The sequence below is a fragment of the Cajanus cajan genome, chromosome 6 (genome assembly GCF_000230855.2).
Source record: "Cajanus cajan strain Asha chromosome 6, NIPB_CcT2T_4, whole genome shotgun sequence".
In the NCBI taxonomy this organism is placed as follows: domain Eukaryota; kingdom Viridiplantae; phylum Streptophyta; class Magnoliopsida; order Fabales; family Fabaceae; genus Cajanus; species Cajanus cajan.
In genome coordinates this window covers 30629795-30651729 of record NC_138522.1, presented here as the reverse complement: position 1 = coordinate 30651729, position 21935 = coordinate 30629795, and the positions used below count along the sequence as shown (strand labels likewise).

Here is a 21935-nt window from a genome sequence, read left to right as displayed (position 1 = left end):
GAGCTTGCCGATGCGGTTCGGAGCTTAGGATCAACGACAACAGAGTAATCTTTGCTGGCGTCCTATGAAGTTGATCCACGATGGAGTACTCGCTCTGTCGGATATATTTTAACAGCTCGTCAGTCTCCTCCTCGGATTCTTTATTTTCCTCGGTTTTCTCTTTTTCTTTTTCTTTTCCTTTATTCTTGGGAGCTTTATCATGAAGATCTTCGGGAGTGTAGATCCTGCCACTCCTAGTCATGCCCCCAAGTCCAGCGATGTTAGAGATATCGCTATCGGCAGAAGAATGGATGTCGTATATCCATGGCACAGCTTTATTTGATTCGTAGGGGAAAGGTCTTGGAGCAGTGATCCTTAACGGTGTCGGACCTTCCCCTTTATTCGTCTTGATTACCAACAACGGAGTTGATGTGCGTTCGCTTGGCGCGGTTGTTGGTTTACACTTAATAACAAACGGCGTGCGATCCATTCTGAACATACGCATCGATTAATTCTTTCTTTTTATTAATGTTTATTAATGAATTACTGGGAGGGATGTATGCAATGCACTCCCCTAGATCCCTCCATGATCTTCGATAAGAATGCATGATATGAGATGATGGCGTTGAATATGCATGCATTGTGTTTATTCAACTAAGCATTATCATGTTTTCAGGATGTCCCTAAGATGATGCATGATAATTGCTTGGTTTGGATGAATAACTTTTTTCTTTTTTTGGGTATTTTGTTTTTTGTATTTTTTGGGTGAAAAGGGAAACTACCTATATGAATGTGATGAAGGTAGATGTTAACACCATGTAATGGAAGATTCTTATTCCTATTTATTCTTATTTTAAAAGGGAATGTTGTATGTTTAAAGAATGCAATGTATGCTCAAACAATGTCACATAAACAATGCACAAACAATTCACTCATCCACGAACAGTCACGAGCGAATCACGAGGTAGGGGTATCCTGCAGAAAAGTGCATATTCAAGGAGGTTCTAACTGTTCTCACCGGTCCAAGGCCCCCAAGGTGCCCCCATTATAGGGACCCAATTCCTCTCTTCGTAAGTCGATGGAAAGCTCCAACGCACTGTCGGACTTGAGTTCATGGTTTTCACCTTGAGTGATGTTTTCCGACAACGGTCTACGGGCACCTATAGACCCATTCGACAACCGGCCGTACTAGCATCCACTCCCTATGGCTTTCCACTCATGCCCCGGGGTATAGAGGGAACTGTTGTGTGCAAAGGTTTGTGTGCAGTTTATATTTTAAACAATTGCGAAAATTTAAACATCCAACAGTTATTAAAGCCAATTAGGTAAAACGTATTATCATACAAGCGAGGGGTAATGAAGTAATTTTAAACTATCATTTTAGAAATAATCCATCACTAAATGGGACTGACTCTCGAGGCTTCCCCAGCAGAGTCGCCATCTGTCGCCACCCGCCGAAACGGACCTTGGCATTCGCGACGATGGTCGGACTCTTTTTAAGTTTTGAAAAATGATGGATTGTTAGAACGACTTATTCTCAAACTGAGACCTCATCGTACTAACAATTTTATTTAAATGACTCTCACCAATCCATGTTAATCCCAAGCGGGACCCTCCATGGATTAGTGGGTTTCGTAAAAAGAAGGGTTCTTGGAGTCGCCACCAATGTTTTACTCAAAACATTGGAAAAAGATATAAGGCAATTGATTTTCATAAATCAACTTCGGCCATTACAACCAGAGTTGGGTAAGGGAGTCGGTTACGTGCGAGGAAGGTGTTAGCACCCCACAACGCCCCTTTCGGGTTCCCTATGACGGATTATTTCATGAATAATAGCGTAAAATTACTAAACTACCCCTATTTATTAGAACGATTATAAGTAAACTATCTACATGTTGAAAGCGTGCAATGCAACAATCAAAAAGCGATAAATGAAAGCGGTAAAAGAAAGGACTTGGAAAGAAACCTTTGAAGCGTGCTTTTATATATTCAAAAAGAGTTAGGAGGCTTTTTGGCGCTCCTTCCCACTACACGCTCGCTCGCTCCTTTCCCTAGAACAAATATTAACTATGGAAATCAAAGAGATTTCCCTTTGACTTGTTCGAGTCTCAAGCTTCAAGGCTCATGACTCAAGAACTTAGTCGGGTTGGCTCTTAGAGAGGTTCCTAGGGCAGAGAATAGCTCAAAAACCCAAGAATCCTCAGCAAGAGGGTCCAAACGTGTGGAAAAAGTGTGGGAGGACGTGCAAATGACGTCCTATTTATAGGATTGAGGCGCAATACGGCCTGGGAGTTCAATACGGCCCGTACTGGGTTTTTGAACTACAGTACGGCCGTATTGAATTTGGTACGGCCCGTACTGAGCCATTTTGAACTACAGTACGGCCGTATTGAATTTGGTACGGCCGTACTGAAGTTCAAAAACTTCAGTACGGCCGTATTGAGTTCACTACGGCCGTATTGCAGTTCAAATGGCTCAGTACGGCCGTACTGAGTTCACTACGGCCGTATTGCAGTTTAAATGGCTCAGTACGGCCGTACTGAACCTCTGGGAGGGTGTATTGAGCTCCAATCCTCGCACACCCTTATTCTAAGCTACTCTAAGACTTCTAGACCTACAAAGAATCATCCTAGGGTCTTCCAGGAGTCCTTCCGGCTGACTTTCCTTCGGTCTTTGAGAATCTTTGAGCTTTATTTCCGACCCGGACAATTTTAGGGGTCTACAATCCTCACTTGAAGATGAAGAAGTAGTAGCTTCATCATGGCTACTATAAATGTCTTGGCCCCTTAGAATCACCACCTTCTTGTTAGGGCATTGAGAAGCAATGTGGCCTCTCCCAAGACACTTAAAGTACTTTATATCACTAGACTTGGTGCTAGTGTGTGAGGTGTTTGTTTTTTTGTCTTTTTCTTTTTCTTTACCTTTGTCTAGATTTTTGGAGGGAAAAATATTTTTCTTTTCAAAATCATTTTTCTTGCCCTCCCTCTTGTAGTCAAACTTAGAGTAAGAGTATAAGCTTGATTTGAAACCTTTTCTCAAATTTTGTTGTTCAACCTTGATACAAAGTTGAACCAAATCATTCAAATCTCTATAAAGAAGAAGCTCAACCTTATCTCTTATCTCAAAAGTTAAACCACTCAAAAATCTAGCAATGGTAATGTTTTCTTCCTCCCTAATACCAGCCCTCATCAAATATAACTCCATCGTTTGTCTATACTCTTCCACAGTCATATTATTTTGATGGAGTCTTTGGAGCTTGTTGATACCCTAGTGTAATAAGAGGGGATATGCCTCTTTCTCAAGGCACTCCTTAACTCATTCCAATATTGAATTGGAGGGTCATTATGGAGACGCCTATCCCTAACAAGGGAAGTCCACCAATACATGGCATGACCTTGGAAGCTCAAAGTGGCTAGGGGTACTTTTCTTTCTTCACTCACTTGATGGCAAGTGAAGATTTGTTCAACCTTCATCTCCCAATCAAGGTACCCCTCCACATCATCTTTTCCATGAAAATAAGGGAGATCTACCCTAGATTCTCTTGGCTTGGGGGTCCTATGAACTCTTCTAGGAGGTTGTTGATAATGATCTCCTAAGGCTAGGCTATCATCATGCATTGACTCTCCTAGGGTTGAACTATGAGTTTGGGAGTTATGCCTACTACGGTGCTTGTGGTGTAATTTTTCTTCTTTCTCCTTTAATAAACGAATCTCCTCCTCCAAAAGAGCAAGTTCAGCCTCTCTTTCAAGTTTTTCTTTGAGTCTTTGTTTGGACTCTTGCTCTTTCCAAATCTTAAGTGATCTTAATTCATGTGTTACTTTTGACATGTCATTGTAATCACTTGAATTACTATCACTTTGAGGAGTAGAAAATTCTTCCATTATAGGAGAAAGGTTCTTTTTGATGAAAGAAGTTTGAAAAGCAATTTTTTATGCAAGGTTAAGACTAAGTACTTGGAGGATTAAGTATACAAATTGAACTTTGGAGGGAGGTGAGCTACTAAGAGCCACTTAAAAACCAAGCCTCTTCAAGTAAAAATTACTAATCCCCTTTGTAGTTAATCTCCACCAAATTCTTTTCAATGAAAATTATTTTTGATGATTGGTGATCTATGATATGCTAGACGAAAGAAAGCAATTAAAACAAGTATTAAAGCAAAAATTAAACTACCTAAACGTGTCCTAGGGTGAGAGCTTGAGAGATACCAAAGATCAATCAAGGACCACTCTCACCAAGTGCTAACGAAAATGAACTCCTAAGGAGAGATGGTTGTGTACCAAAGACACACCCAAGACACTCCTTTAAATGGCCAATTACAAGGTATATACAAAGCTAAACAACAAAGAACAAGTGGCTTAAAAATAAATTAGAAAACAGCCACCAAGAATTAGTGAGGGATTAGTGACCAAATTTTGCAACAAAATTTCAAGTTAGTAATGAAAGGTTGGTCTCTAAATCCGTCACTAATACTTATTTTTTTTTTTAAATTCAATTACAAGACAATTTGAATCTCAATGATCTTCACGGTTGACAAGTCCAGCAGTCACACAAATTTTTCCAGCTCCAAGTGTTTAGTGTTTATGCTTTGAGTAGCCAAATCCGAGAGCCACCTATGTCCTTTCCTCCTCCTTTTCTTAGGCCTCTTTTGATGACCCTTGTAGAACTAGCTTCTAGGGAGATAGGCTAGGTCAAACATAGGTCACACTTGAGATTAAACAATGATAAAGAATAGCAAAGAGAATTTGAGAATTAAGAAAATCAAGAGTAGAATAGGAGAGGACAATTTAGATGACACAACACAAGTGTTGGCTAGAACAAGAAGGAAATGGCCTAAGATAGGTTCTAGAATTGATTCACAAAACCAACACTCAAAGATTATAAGCTGAAAATATTAAGTAACAAGAAGAAATGACAAACCGAGAGCAAATTTGTGAACTAAAACTCCTTAATGGCTTTTTCCTTTGAAAATTAGGTTTATCATTTTTTTTAATCAATTTGTTCTTGTATTTTCTTTTGATCTTTCTTCTATATTTTTTTTAAAATCTTAGGAGTTGCCTTTTTCAAAATGTAACACAATATGTAGTATGCTAGTCTCGGTCACACTTAAAAAAAATAAGCACCAAAACTAGATTCAAATTTAGATGCCAAATAACAAGCAAATTAGGTTAAAATTCAATGAACATGTCACATGCTTTTGATGCTTGCTATTTTGAATGGCACATGCACGATTTTAGGCTCCAAATTCAAATTTCAAATTGAGCTACAAACACAAATTTTCAGCACACACAATTCAAACAAGATCAAACACTCACGGATAGGGAAAATTTTTTTTAAGACATTTTCAAGTATAGGAAACCTAAAATTTCTAAGAAAACTACTAATGATCTAGTAGTAGTTTAAGAACTCAAAGTGAAACAAAATTTATGAGCATATACCAAAGCTATGGATCTCGGCCAAATCCAGAAAATGTTTTCAAGATGCAATTCAAAAATTCAAAACGGATCAACAAGCATAGCTAGGAAAGATGAACATAAAAAAGAACTACACAAACCTACTAGACATGGATTCAAAATAAAACAAAAGGACTCAAGCATATAATGACCGAATAAAATTTCAAGTATGACTCAGAGAAAGCAAAAAGTTCATAGGCAGAAATTTCCTAATAGGCAAAAGAATGGAGCATGATTCATGGAAGCATATTATCATAAAAGCATAAATGAATCATTCAAGCATATGAAACTAGATCCATCAAATTTTGAGACAAAAAATTAGATCTAGGAAATAGTAAACTCTTGGTGACAAAGACTCAAAAACAAGATGAACACAAGATGAGAAATAACCACGGATCACAACTTCAAAAGACAAGAAAATGACTTATCTCTTGAAGAACCGAATGCTCTTGATACCACTTGATGAGATTCCACTTGGAATTCTCATGAACACTTCAAGCTTCTCGGAATTCCTTGGAAGAACTTCAAGGAACAAGACTCCAAAGAAGCTTCAATGTGACCTAGGCTTGCGGATAGCCAAGTCCGAAGAAGAATAAAAGGTCATAGCTCTACAAAGAGAAGCTCTCAAGTAGGGTAGAGTCTAGGAGCAAGGTGACTTCGGAGAGGTGAGTTCTAAGAGAGAAAAACTCATCAAATTAATCCAAAGTGCATTACAAGGCTCGATCATAAGGATTTGTAGGGGAAAATTAGGTCAAGGTGACCATGGGTTAGCCTAAGGTTAAGTGGAACCATGGTAGGGTTCACTTAACCTTAGGCGCCCAAAATTTGAATTTAAAATTCAAATTTTGGAGCCTAAACCGGATCACCCATGTGCAAGGCATTTGGAATGTCATTAGGCTTCTATTTGGGTTGCATTTCGGATCACACCATGTGCATGTGTTGCACATGGCCGAAATGCAACTACACATGCAACCTAAATAACCCTAAATTCAAATGACTTTCAAATGAAATCCTAAGCTAAATGGCCGGAAATACAATGCCCAAAAGAAATACAAGGCACTAAGGCCCAATCTTACACTAACCTTAATCTACTTGGGCTTGAGTCAAAGCCCAACTAAACAAAGAGATGGGCTTTCCTTGGGCTTTGGCCCACTCCTCATGTATCCTCCTTGCCATAGCCCTAGTAGTTGGGCCCTTGGCCCATCGGCTTCCTCCATCACTTTTATTTATTTTTTATGAGTAACTTCTCATTTTTTCTTTTTATTTATTTTTTCTTTCTAGTGTTATTTAAATTATATAATCACCATGTTAAAGTAAAATTAAATATACATCATAATTATTAGATAATTCTGTTATATGTTTTCTTTCATGTTAATGTTAACTAAACATAATAAAAAAAATGACATTTATTTTCTTTTATAAATTGTAAGGAAGCTAAAAATAGTCATGAAATAAAATCATTATCTTCTTATTAAGGAAATTTTATGATGGTAAAATATTTCGTTGTACATAATATATATATATATATATATATATATATATATATATATATATATATATATATTACTACAAATATAATTATGTAGAACATAAATTTTTAAATATACTTTAATCAGTATTGTAGATAAAATAAATATAAATAAAAACTAAATTGTATATATTAATAAGAAAACAATAATGCACTTCATTAATGAATATTGATAAAAAAAATTATATAAAAATGTAAAATTATTTATACCAATTAGTTTTATATATGAGTTATTTTAAATTCTAAGATAAAATACGTATAGAGGCACGAAGTGTCTCGATCCCGCTAGTATATATAATATTTTAAAATTATACAATTTTTTGCTTATTTAAGTTAACGTATAATATTTATGTTAATAATATTTATCTAATATTTGTCTTGAGTTGATAAAACATTGTATATATATATTGAAATTATTAAATTTTTAATGGAAGAGACTAAAATGACACAATTATGATATTCGAGGACTAAAATTGTTCAATTAAAAATTAAAATACCGAAATCGCACAATTATAATCTTTAAGGGACTAGAATTACCCAATTAAAACTTTGGAAATCAAAATTGCACAATTACAATACTTGAAGGATCAAAAATGCAATTAAGCCAAAAATAAAATAAAATAAAATCGATATTTCATATTAGAAAAAGAAAATCAACAATTTAAGTCTTTAATTATAAAAGATTAATATCGATAAATGTATGATGAACAACATGAAGAAGAAAAAAAAAAAAAAAAAAAAAAAAAACTTGTTTCATTTCATCACTACCTTCTTTCTCTAACAAAATACAACTTTACGTGATGAATCAAAATCCAAAAAAGGAAAACATGGAAGGTATAGTGAATATATGACTCACTGGTTGTGGTTGTTGAACACGGAGCACTGCGCCACCGGCCTCGGCAACTCTCCGCCAGCGCTGGCCGGACACGTCATAATCTTCGGCGGCGCCACCATGCAGTTGTACGAAAAGCACAATGACGCCGTATCGGGCACCACGGTTCCCACCTGCAGCGGAATCCCCGTGAGGTAGTTATGCTGAAGGTAGAGCGTTCTGGTGGTGCCGCGGCACACGCTCTTAACGTACACCTCCGGCACCCTCCCCGTGAAGCGGTTATTATTCAAGAACAAGCTCTCCACTCCGTCAAACGCATCGGAGAGTTCCCCGCTGAGAGCATTATGACTCAGATCAACGATGGATCCTTCAGCGTAGTTGGGCCTGGGCCTGGGCCCCCTGGGGAGCCCACCAGAGAGATTGTTCCGTTGCAAGAAAATATTTGAGAGAGCGGGAAGGGAAAACAATTGGGCCGGGATGGGCCCACTGAAATGATTCATGCTGAGGTCGAGGAACACTAACTCTGAGAGCGACTCCAACCCGTTGGTGAGAGGGCCCCACATGAGGTTCTGCGAGAGGGACAGATAACGGAGGGCTAACGGCAGTGAGACTGTTAACGGTCCCGTAAGCTGGTTGCTCTTCAAGTCCAAGTGGAGTAACGGCGAGGAAACGGTTCTTGGTAACGCGCCGGTGAGGGAGTTTGAGGCCAGGATGAGGACTTTGAGTTGGGGCAACTCGGTGAGACTCGGCGGGACCGACCCGGCGAGTTGGTTGTGACTGAGGTCGAGGGTGTGGAGGTTTTTCAGAGAGGAGAGCGTGGAGGGGATGGTTCCGGTGAAGCGGTTGCTGGGGAGGGAGATGACTCGGAGTTTAGTGAGTCGACCGAGTTGGGGAGGGATGGGGCCGGTGACGATTCCGGGGGAGAGGATCAGCTGAGTCAGCTCGGTGAGCAGCGAGACTAACTCGGGGAGAGAGCCGGCGAGTGGGAGCGAGTTGCTGCCGAGGGAGAGAATGGAGACGCGGCGGAGGAAGCACGTGACGCCGGAGAAGGAGGAGCAGGGATCCGGTGCGGTGAGGTTCCACGTGGAGAAGAAGGGCTTGAAGGGTGAGACTTCGGTGAGGGTGTTCTTGATGGAGAGAAGGGCCTTCAAGTCCAATGGGTTCATGTTTTGCTGAGAAGACGTGGATGCGGAAATGAGAGGAAGAACAACAACGACAAAATGAAGAAGACTGTAATGTGGAGTGGCCATTGAGATGAGAGAGAAGTTCTGGTGCAGAAGCTGAGGAAGAGTGTGACAGTGGGTGAAATAAAGAAAAGGGCACGCAATAGCTTTTGAAGCCTTGGGATTGGAAAGCTGAAATTAATTTTAGTTAAATTTATTTAAGAGTATCAAATTTTGGTTTTTTTGTGGACTAATGTTAGTAGACTCTTGAGTTGAATACTTGACCAATCTAAGAAGACAAGTGTTTTGGTCTTGTCGTTTTTGAAATTAATGTTTTAGTTGAGATGGGTAAGTAAGAGAGTGAAGGAGAGTGTGGCTTTGTTACTATGTCGGTGGCGAGTGAATGGCTCATGCATTGTGACTGAAATAGGAGAAATGAGATGGGTCCCATTCCCAAGATTTGTGCAGGGGAATTAAGTTACTGCATTGCATTGATGAACCAACAGATAGATACTTGCAGCAACGTCTATGGTTAAGGGAACATCGTTGAGAAATGACAGGGAGTTTGTGTAAAACTATAAGAGATACAACTTTTAAGGGAAGGATATTATTATTTGAGTTAATTATACTGATAATTATATATTTTAATTATGTTATGTCACTGTAAACACATTTATTTTTAACAGTGACATGACACAATTAAAAGATATATTTAGTTGCTAGTATAAAAAAAATTTATACTGGTAGTGTATAGGTAATTAACTCTTATTATTATACTGGTAGTGTATAGGTAATTAACTCTTATTATTTTGCATAAACTTAATATATTAAATGGCACTTTTTGTAATTTTATCTTTCAATTTTAAAATAAAATATTTAGTCATTTTAATTTAAGAAATATAAAACTTTAATTTTTTTTTCATTAAATTGGTATTGAGAGGTGACAAAATGAGTCAAACTCAATGAATAAATCTATCCCACCATGGGTTTAAGCCAATTCGAGTTAAGTTAAAAAAATAAAATTATATCACTTTTAACTAAATTCTAATTTGACTCTAGGGATGGCAATGGGGCCCCGTGGGGGCGAGTAATATTAAATCCGGCCCCACCCCGCTAGATGAAAATTGACCCCATACCCACCTCATATCCACGCGGGTATCCATTAAGCGGGTATCCATGAATTTCTTAAATACCCACGGATATCCATGGATATTTATAAATCTTTTAATAAATTTAAAAAATTATATTATAAATAATTTTAAGTTTATATTTAATGTCATTAAAATATTAAAAAATAAAAATTCATTGTTAATTTTGAACTTGTATTTAACGTTAATTTTGATGAAATAATAATAAAAGTCTCATCACAAAGTTACAATAATTCAATCGCATAATTTCAAATGTAAGTAAATAACTTACAATAAATAAATTTTATTGGTCCAATCAAAGCTAGAAAATCAATCAAATCACATCCAACATAATTCTATAACATGCTTAACACATGTTGGTAACTTCATCAACATCACTTTTGTAAGAAAATAAGATGAGTATAGTTTTAGGGTTATGTAGTACAAGGATAATTAGGATATTTAAGAAATATTATTAAACGGGTACCCGCGGGTATGGATATCATCATACCCACCCCCGCCCCGTTTATAAACGGGTAAAAAATTATCCGTCCCCATTATCTGCGGGTACCCAATTAGCATATCTATTTATTATCCGTAACGGGTTTTACCCGCAGATACCCGCGGGTGCGAATATTTTTGTTATCCCTATTTGACTCACTTAGTCTATGAGTCAAATAGATTTGTACTTAATTGGGTTAGGTTAATCAATTTAATCCACTACAATTAAAAAAAATATATGTTTATGTTTTATCCAATTATTATTTAAAATTTTGATTGATATTTTCTTATTTATTTGCATTAAATGAATGATAGACTTGATTTTTTTAATAAAAAAAATTATAATTTTTTATTATATTTATTAAAAATAGGAACATGTAATTAATTTTTTTAAAATATTTTTACCTTTAAAAAATATGGTGAACCAACATACTTAAACTATCAATCTGTGGTAAGTAAAGTTGAAATTTTTTTAACTCACCAAAAAATAAGTTAAGTTGGATTGGTCTGTTTAAAACATCAATCCATGGTGAGCCAACCTTTACATTAGGGTTGACTCACTTTGACACTATTATGATATCTATTAATTTTTTTTTAAAGTTTTAATATTTACTCATATTTTGGTGGTAAAAAAAATAAGTTTACTCATACTTACTTCATATGTTCTTTATTATAAGAAACAAAAACATACATTTCTTGTTCTTAAACATAAATAAATTTAATTACTTTTGCATCATTTAATAATATTTTCTTTGAAATATCCATTTTTAATGCATGATATTTCAGTTGCACTACTTTAAACATTTATCACAAGAATAATTTAGAAAAAATCTTATAAGAGTAGTAAAATTTAGTGTAAATAATCAACTTTTTTAATATGCGTAAAATCACTTTTGTTTTTTTGCTTATAATAAAGATTGGAGGGAGCAGGTAATATAATATTTTAGAAGCATGATATTTGGAGATATAAAAATTAAAAGAAAACATGTAAATAAGATTTATTTTGAAGTAGTAAATAAGATTTATTAATAAACAAATATCAGTTAATTGTTGAAACACATACAAGCAAAAATCTTTTATATGTTATTTGTAATGAGCCGCCATAGTCTCTACACTTAGTGGAATCGCACTACTACTAGTGAACTAAGAGAAATATTAAGTTGGATAACTCATACAAACATGTATAGATAAGAATAAAAATAACTAAGTTTCTTAAATACAAAATAGAACTCCATATATGTACAGTCATCCCAAAAATAATATTTCCTAGTGCCGGTCAAGCACAGACAAAATCGTTACCCAAAATGGTAACTCTAACACGAGGATCAAACTCCTCGTCTCGTAGCGGTCACCTCAACTCCAAGCTATCCCTGACCTGCTCCCATACCAAGTATGATCATCGTAGTCCTACCACATGGAAACAGAAGGGTAAGCTAGAGTTCAAAAATCAATCATACAAGTATAGAACAATAATCTATACTACATAATCATCCAACTATCAATCATATTCATAGAGTCACAACATACACTCTATCCAATACTACTCATGCATAAAATACAATCCATCAATCATGAAGCCAAACACCACACACTTCATCATATTAACAAGCATGCAACAAATGCATCTCATGACAGATATCAATGCATATCAATCATCTAATACGTCGTCACGTATACACCTAGGAGATCTCCCTAACAACAGAGCTGTATAAGTGACATCCCATCCTACCGAAACCATCACAACCGTTTTCACGCCCAATGCGCCCGCTCGGTCACAGCTAAACAGGATATAATCCTCACTCGGGTTTACTCGGATGATGTCACTTACACAATTGGAAGTCCAGATCCATCGTCAGGTATAGCACAGCTAGGTACGGGCTTACCACGACCTTGACATGCATAACCAAGTCAATTGTGGAGTTCGCCCACCGACTATCCGCAAGGATCCACGCACCTTCCCGAGTACTTGGTTAAGGGAATAACCCTCAACCTCATACCCCACTCCAACACTAGCTAAGGACTTAGAGGAGACTCACCCAACCCAGTGGCCTACCTGAACACCACTCTCCCAAATCTAGTGGCCTACCTGAGCACCACTCTCATATATCAGTGGCCTATCCAAGCACCACTCTCAAGAGACTCTATGTGAGTTCTTCCAGTTCAAAAATATTTTTCCTCTCCTCAAGTCCTAGGCTAGACTCATGCCATAAGGCATCACATGCAATTATGCATCACACATCATACATGGTCTACCCACCATCATGATCAACATTCATACACATGTCATAAGACATCACATGCAATAATGCATCATACATCATACATGATCTACCCACCATTATGATAAATAATCATACACATGTCATAAGGCATCACATGCAATAATGCATCATACATCATACATGGTCTACCCACCATCATGATCAATGAACATACCCATATGAATATATACACATGTCATATCATATTCAAACATTCATACGTATCATCACAAAGCATACATATGAATCACACTTCACCATACATCATATATCATACATACATGATCTAAAACTTCAACTTTAAACATGCATAAGCATCAATTTAAATCAATTATTTACAAATATATTCACGCTCAGCGCAATCAGCTCACGCCTGGCCTAACACCAACCCAAGAGCTCTAAGCTCTTCCACGCTCGGCGCGCTCAACCTGCGCCCGGCCTAATCCCTGTCAAAGAGTTGCAAAACTCTCATCCAAACCAACAAATCCAACCACATGCAAACACAAAACACAATGCACAGGCTCCATACAACTCAAAATAAACTTAAATCTCACATGCATCCAACCTATGCATCAAAATCCTCCTTTTTCTCAAAACCCCAAAAATGAGGGAATTCTCTGATCCAGCCATGGATCCTCAACTTTCATGCATCAATTGAGTTTCTAAACTCACATGCAACTTAAACAACAAACATTCTAGCTTCCCTCACTTGAAGATTGGCTCAAAATAGCCAATAACTGAGAAGAAGTAGAATTCCCTTCTGAAGCTCAACCCGGAACTTCAGTCCTCCCAAAGCAAGCTTCCTAATCTAGAGTCCTTCTCTCTAAAACTTCTCTCTAAAAACTTCACTTTCTATTCAACAACACAACCCCTATTTATAGAAGTTCAGGAGTGGCCAGAACGACCTGTTCTGAATCCTGAACATCCCGTTCTGCACCCCTTCATCATGTACAAAAATCACATGCAGAACGGCCTGTTCTGAAACTAGAACGTCCCGTTTTGGGATTCATCCAGAACGCCCGTTCTCTATCCAGAACGACCCATACTCCTTCCAGAACGCCTCGTACTTCCTCCAGAATGGCCCGTACTCCATCCAGAATGGCCCGTTCTCAACTACGATTTACAGGTCAATTTAGTAGTTTGGAACGGCCCGTTCCAGATTGGGAACGGTCTGTTCTGGGCTACTAAATCACCTATATTGGGCTTTTGGGCCTTCTGAAATACCTACTACGTTACAATATTTTTTTAACTTATCTCTATATGTCACATCATTAAATATCATGTCTATTAAGTGATGATAGGTCATCGAACAACATCAAAATTTAATGATCAATGAGCATTAAATTAAAGGTAGATCGAAATTTCATAATTTTAAAAATAAGAAAATTAAATATCTCTATTTTAAAATAGAGGAACTAAAATTATATATTGATAAAAATAAATGAATTAAAAGTATAATTTAGTAAAAAAAAAATAATAGTCCAACTCTTCATATTTTTTTCTTTCATTTTTAACGTCAAATTGACCATTAAGTCCAACAAAAAAGTTAAATAAAATGGTAAAGACCAAAAATGGAAAAACAAGATAATTACACGGACCAAACTAGAAAAGAATTAAAATGAAAAAAATGGAAGGACTAAAAATCTAAAATGAAAATAACTAAATTAAGAGGATCAAACAAAAGTAAATAAAATTAAGAAAATTAAAAGAAAAATAATCTTATTTTAAAGGAACTAAACTTGTAAGGGTGATTGTGTCACTATATGAATTTTACAAAGTTATTTCATTTAATCTTGGTGTATTTTTACTAATCACCAATGCAATTTTTTTATAACTTATAGTTATTTTTTTTATTTTGTATTAGTGTATTATGCTTATATAAAGTTTTTAATTTTTTTTTATAAACTTGATTCAAATAAATATTTAGTCTCTAAAAATTAATGTTGATTCCATTTTAAATCTTTTTAATTTTAGTTTGCTTTTATTTTAATCCTCTCAAAGTTATATTGTTGTTGTTTTGCTCTCTTCAAATTTTATTTATTTTTGTTTCGACCCCTAAAATTTTCTTACTTTTCTATTATGGTCCTGTATTATATTTTATTTATTTATTGTTAAATTTAATGATCAATCTTGGAACAAGAAAAAAAATGAATCAAAATAAAATTTTTTTTAGAGATGAAAATGATTCTTTTAAAAGACTGAAAAAACACATTATGTTATAGAAGTTAAAAATTAATTTAAGCCTATTATTAATTATAATTTATTAAAAATTATAATTTTTAATTATTTTTAATTAAATCAATATTGGCTCATTAAAATGAGATAGAGTAAACTGTGCCCACATTCAATGAGATTTGATCAAATTATACATATACATACACTTCATATTTTTTAACCTTCAAAAGTATAATATATTTAAATTAAATAAAAGAAATTAATGTAATATTTAAGTGTGTCAATGTAATATTTTTTAAAAAATAAAAAGTTAGTGTATGGTTTAAAAATATTAAAATAAAAGTCTTTAGTAATTTTATAAATCTTAAAGAATTTTTTTATGTAATTTACTTGATGAGATTTTTTTTTTATTTTTTTATTTTAACATCAATGTTTCAAGTTTTCGTCGTAAAATAATTTAATTTGATCGAGAGATAAGTAAAACTTTGACAACGATTATTTTTTCATGAGATACCGATTGATTTTCATTTCAAAATTAAAAAAAAAATTGTTAAATAATTCTATTTTTAATTTTTAAATAATTTCGCACAATAATAAGAAAGATTTTTTTTTTACTCGAATAATAAGAAAGAAATAGAAAATATGCTAGCAAATTTATTCTTTTTATACATAAATCTTAGTTAGGTGCGCAACTTGAGCTGGTTAAAGTTTTTGGTTAATACCTAAAGATTAGGTAGGGGTTAGCATCGGGGTAGAACCTAAAAGCCTTATGATTATAATTTTAAACTTCTAACAAAATAAATGAGTTTGACAAAAAAAAATGGTGGAAAATGTGGTCAAGGTATTGAACTCGCGAACACGACTCTCATTTTCGCAAATCCAATTTAGAGGCCATTAACGATTTTATTTCAACCTAAGTGGAAATTTTCTTTAATAAGTGGAAATATTATTAAGAAATGGAGATTTTCTTTATTTCGGAAACTCTCTTATGCTCATTTAGAGGTAATAAGTGGAAATTTTCTTCTAAAAAAGTGGAAATTTTCTTCTAAACAAAGTAGAAATTTTTATTCATGCGTTAAACAATGTTGGATGCCTAAAGTAGGAAGGAGGTTTTATTTAAAAATATTGCGTTCAAATATTAAAAAAAAAAAAGGTTCAAATGTACATATTTATTTATTTATTTATTTATTATATTTAATATAATTTTTAATCCTATAATTCAATTTAGTATTTTTGAAAAGATACATATAATAACCTAATTTATCATGAAAATGAAAATAAATTAATGAACTCCATTTATCTTGTAATAAGTACCCTATTTGAAGAAAAAAATAAGTTTTAAAATAAATATAATGTTAGTTTTTCAACGTAATATTAATTACTTCTTTTTATTTATATCTAATATAATATTATTTAGAAAGTAGTTAATGTGTTACATTAAGAGTCTATTTAGATATAAGTTAAAAATATTTTTGAGAGTTTTTCTACTGAAAATAAATAGTATTTTTCAATTGAGAGGTACTTAAAAGTGTTTTTAAGCTTATATCCAAATAGACTCTATTTTTAGGGAGAAAGATTATTCGTAGGGTTAATTTTGTAAAATCATTATTCTCTTTCATATATTTTGATGAAGGACCACCGAGTTTCATGTGGGACCATCACTAGGTCTATGGCTAGGAGATTGGAAGAGGATAGGGGAGCTTACACCCTTAGAGACATGCTTCTCATAGCTAAAGAATATAGATAATTCTCCTAAGCCTTGTTAGCATAGAATTTATTTTTATTCCTATTTGTCCCTTGCCTTTAATTTTCCCATTTTTACCCTTGTATTTTGGGTATCTTAGACATATGATTTATTTTACTTGTATTTCCTATTTTACCGTTGTATTTTAGGGTATCTTAGTCATAGGATTTATTTTCACTTGTATTTCCCATTTTACCCTTGTATTGTGGGGTGCCTTAGATTATAGGATTTGATTTTTGGACTAGGGTATTTTATTAAGGTTGGAAACTAGGCCTAGACATGTTTTTTTGGTGGCATTGGATTTATTTTTGGACTTGGTGATGGCATCCTTGCTTCCATTGAAAAAGGAATGTTGAACAATGGCAAGGGATGCTTGAACTCCTTGGATCAAAGTTCCTTAAGGGACGTTTTAATGAAGGAATGGGGTGTAAATGGAAGTGTTTGGAGGTTGGGTAGAAGGTGTTTGATGAAAGGCTTGAAAGGTTCACTCTAGGGTTGGCTCACTTCATTGATGATGAAGGCCACTTTTAAGGTTTTTCTCTCAAGGTGGAGATGGTAGGGTTTGGCCGAAAATAGCCAAGGGTGACTAAGGAAAGATATAAAGGCACAAAAGGCTCTCTTTATATTCAATATCCAAAGTATTTACAAGGTGTGGTGCCCAGGGTATTTATAGGAGTGAGAGGCATCTAGGGTTGCATTGGCCAAAATTTACAATGCCAAATGCACACCAAATGAAACCCAAATTAACCCTAGATGCAACTTGGTGGCCAAGGATGGAATCTTTGAGTTTAGTTAGGTTACATCTAGGTGCATGATAAGACCATGCAACCTTTGCCCTCCACTTAGGCTTAAGCCTTTCTATGTCCAAAAATAAGTCCAAACACCACCAAAAATGCGTCTAGCTCTCTAATTAAATACCTTAGCCCAAAATTAAAAACCTATAATCTAAAGCACCCCATAATACAAGGGTAAAATGGGAAATACAAAAGAAAATAAATCTTATGACTAAGATACCCCAAAATACAAGGGTAAAATGGGAAATATAAGTAAAATAAATCCTATGTCTAAGATACCCAAAATACAAGGGTGAAAATGGGAAATTTAAAGATAAGGGCAAAATAGAAATAAATTTTATGCTAATAAAAACGTAGGAGCTAAGGCCCAAAAGTAGGCACACTCCTCTTAGGGTGTTCAAAACTAACCCATTCCTCTTGCCTCTTTCAAAATATCAACTCTTGGTCTTCTTGGCCTTAGTGTGATTCCATCATTTGGCAAGGCTTAGGCCCAAGTGGAGGGCACCTAGGTTGCATGGTCTTATCATGCACCTAGATGTAGGTTAATCAAAACCAAAGATTCCATCCTTGGCCACCAAGTAGCATCTAGGGTTAATTTAGGTTTCATTTGAAGTGCATTTAGCTTGCATTACTTGGCCATGCACTCTCAAATGTAACCCTAAATACGTGCTTCCTTCTATAAATACCCTAGGCTAGCCACCTTGTAAATACTTTGGAAATTAATATAGAGTGAGCCTTTTGTACCTTTATATTTTCCTTAGTCTCTCTTGGTCATTTTCGGCCAAGAACACTACCTATCTCCACCTTGAGTAAAAACCCTAGGAGTGGCCTTCATCTATCTTGGAGTTGTCGCAACCCAAAAATTTCCGATCTTGCGACTTATGGTTTAGACATCCTTTTGAAAATCTCATCAATTAAGGAATGCCCGGACCCCAGACTAATCCTTAATTAATGATTTTGAAAATAGGTTCATGGAGTCGCCACCAATGTTTTACTCAAAACATTGGAAAAAGAAAAAGTTTTTAAAGATCCAACAATGGCCTTGATAACTAGAATTGGGTTCGGGGGTCGGTTACATGTAGGGAAGGTATTAAACACCCCTACAGCGCCCTGAATCGGTACCCTATGATGAAGTTAACATGATAAGAATTAATAAATTAAATATTGAATCCCCTTTATTAATATTTATTTACATGCTTAAAATATAAATTAAGCGATTAACCTTAAAATATCTATATTATGACGTTTATTATAACAAAAAAAGAGATAAAGATGAGAAATAAAAGGGAGAGAAGAAAATTGACTGAAATACCTCTTGAACGAGCTTTATTGAATCTTCAAATATGGAGACGGTGCTTTGTGGCGACCTTTCACACTACAGTATGCCTCACAGATCTCAAGAAATACAATAGGAGGGAGAGAGAATATAGAGATGCGACACAACTCAAAAAAAATACAATAGAAGGGAGAGAAATAGAGAATTTTCATGCTCAAAGGAGTGTTATTCGAAATTTCTTTGGCTACCCTGAGAACTGTGCCCGAGGCTTCTATTTATAGGAATCAAAAGGGGGCCAGAATGGCCCGTTCCAATTTCAGAACGGCCCGTTCTAGGCTAGTCCGTTGTGGATAAAATAAGAAGCTGGAACGGCCCGTTCCAAAAGTGGAAAGGCCCGTTCTAGGTTCGAATTTTACTTACACAAAGCTGTTCTGGAACGGCCCGTTCCAAACTAGGGGAACGGCCCATTCTAGTTTTAGAACGGCCTGTTCTGGGCAAGTTTGTTATAGGTAAAATAAGAACCTGGAACGGCCTGTTCCTAAAGTGGAACGGGCCCGTTCTGGGTTCAAATCTTGCTTATAACAACCTGTTTTGGAACGACCCATTTCGTTTTGGGAACAGCCCATTCTGGTCTTGGAACAGCCCGTTCTGGGCTATCAAAACTAGCTTATTTAGGCTTTAGGTCTTTTGATGTCATATCTTGTTGTTTCCATGCTTTGGGAGCTCCTTTCCTTCACAACAGAGGTCCATTTCCTTGTTTGTGTGCCCTCGGACGAAATTGGGTGTCTACAGCTGCCCTTCTTTACTTGTCCTTTGGAGTAGCTATATGTTGCTTTTCCAAAGGCAAGTAAAGACGTAGACATTTCGTCCAGATCTCCTCCTCGTCTCTTTCGTGTTGACGCTTCTACGTTCCTTCTCTTGGATAGGTTTATTTGCTCGTGTCTTCGCCCTTTAGAGCAGTTGAGTGTTGGTTGTATACTCTATTGGGTAACAAAGCTGACGGACTGTACACCTGATCTTCGATCTTCAAGTAGATGTTCCATTGATTCTCTTGTGATAGTGCGTTCCTTTATTTATAGCTTGTTGAAGAGGGAGTATTTTTGTAGCTCAGCTTCCCTCATGACTTTGTCGTATACCAGATTGGGAGATGACTACAGTCTTTCCAGACCTTTCCCTCACGGCTTTGTCGTATACCGGATTGGGATGCGAGTAAAGTCTCTCCAGACCTTTCCCTCACGGCTTTGTCGTATACCGGATTGGGAGGTGAGTACAGTCTCTCCAGACCTTTCCCTCACGACTTTGTCGTATACCGGATTGGGGTGCGAGTACAGTCTCTCCAGGCCTTTCCCTCACGGCTTTGTCGTATACCGGATTGGGATTTGAGTACAGTCTCTCCAGACCTTTCCATCACGGCTTTGTCGTATATTAGATTGGGATGTGAGTATAGTCTTTCCAGACCTTTCCCTCACGGCTTTGTCGTATACCGGATTGGGATGCAAGTACAGTCTCTCCAGACCTTTCCTTCACGAATTTGTCGTATACCGAATTAGGAGGTGAGTACAGTCTCTCCAGACCTTTCCCTCACGGCTTTGTCGTATACCGGATTAGGAGGTGAGTACAGTCTCTCCAGACCTTTCCCTCACAACTTTGTCGTATACAGAATTGGGATGTGAGTACAGTCTCTCCAGACCTTTGTTGTATTTTGAGGAAACTGTTGATGCCCTCATTGGTTTGCTTGACTTGTGGTAGATATTGCCCCAAGGATGTTAGGCAGGAGGTGTGTTGTGATGCCTCTAATTTGGGCTGCTTTTTTCTTTTGTGTTTCCCTTTCTTGGATTTTCTTGTTGGTGTTGTGGGATGAAATACTGCCCCTAGGTGGATGGGCAGGAGATGTTTGATGTGCCCCTTATTGGTGTGCAGAGAAGTGGATGGCTAGCAGGGATTCCAGTGTTGCCCCTTCCACGTGAGTATTGTGATGCCTCTCCAGGCGCTTGTTGCGGAGTCCTTTTGATTCATTGATGATTGATTCTTTGATTATTGATGGATGGTTGTGGATGCCCCATGGTGAGTATGGATTCATGGATGCACATGAAAATGAAAGGCAGAAATGGATTGGATTTTTTTATTTTTTTATTTTTATATAGACCTTTTTTGTGCATCCTTGTGCCATATGCATGTTATGCAATGATGTCCCTATACTAATGCTTAAAATGTAATTTTTTTTACTTTCAAGAAATTGATCTATGTGCATTAATCGATGGTGTGGATTGTCAACCTTTAGCCCTGTCAAATTCATTCCAAGTGTTGCTTCTTGAGGTTTGTGTAGTTCGGCCCTCTAGCCTGTATTGGATATGATATTTTAGCTCTTAGATCAGGTGTACCTAGACTTCATTCTAGGACACCTCCAACTTTTCCCTGTGAGTGTTCACTATGCATATTCCATGTATCTCTCAATACTATCTTAATGCCATGTCGGTTAAGAAAAGAGAAAGAAAGGGATATTTTTAATTTTTCAAAGGATCTATTTTTTAAAAGGATTTTTTTGTTGTTGATTTTAGAAGAACGGTTGGCCGAGGTTGGCTAGTGTTTAGGCTGATGAACAAGCACATTCAAAGTAAGGAAAGCATTTTCCACGTTAACTTAGTATTCCTTTCAAAGTTAAAAGATGACTTGAGATTGCTTATTGGTTAAATGATCTTCCCAAACTACCTCTTGGTTTTCAGTTCAGGATGCTGCTTTGTCCTAACTTTTGCCTAGATAGCTTGGGATGTGTTTCCTAGCAGACATTTTCTTTTTGATCCTCGCTGTTGCCTAGGTTACCCTTTTTGTTTGTGAGTCTCCTAGCGGACCTTGCCCTAATTTTTGTGCAGCCCCCTTAGTGGGTTTCCTGCCAGGCTTTTTATTTTTTTTGCAGCATTTGTGATCATTTTTCCTTCCTTCATTAAAGGGGGATTCCCCTTGCATTGATTTCGTTTGGACCTCTATCCACAAGTCATGCCAAAATTGATTGATCTTTATGTGTTCCTTATTGGGTATTAAGCCATTGTTTTTTAATGACATCCCTATTTCAAATGTGCTTGTTCATTTAAGGTTTGTTGACAAGGC

The 21935-nt window shown here is 36.1% G+C and overlaps 1 protein-coding gene across 1 annotated transcript; it reads right to left on the bottom strand.

Moving 5' to 3' along the window:
- Nucleotides 1–4108: 4108 nt before the first annotated feature.
- On the bottom strand, nucleotides 4109–9246 carry LOC109792426 (Leucine-rich repeat (LRR) family protein). The gene is made up of 2 exons (XM_029270139.2): nucleotides 7814–9246; nucleotides 4109–4662 (listed from the first exon to the last, which is right to left on the bottom strand). Exons 1-2 carry the CDS (start codon nucleotides 9037–9039, stop codon nucleotides 4650–4652), a joined length of 1239 nt encoding a protein of 412 aa, XP_029125972.2. The 5' UTR covers nucleotides 9040–9246; the 3' UTR covers nucleotides 4109–4649.
- Nucleotides 9247–21935: the final 12689 nt, after the last annotated feature.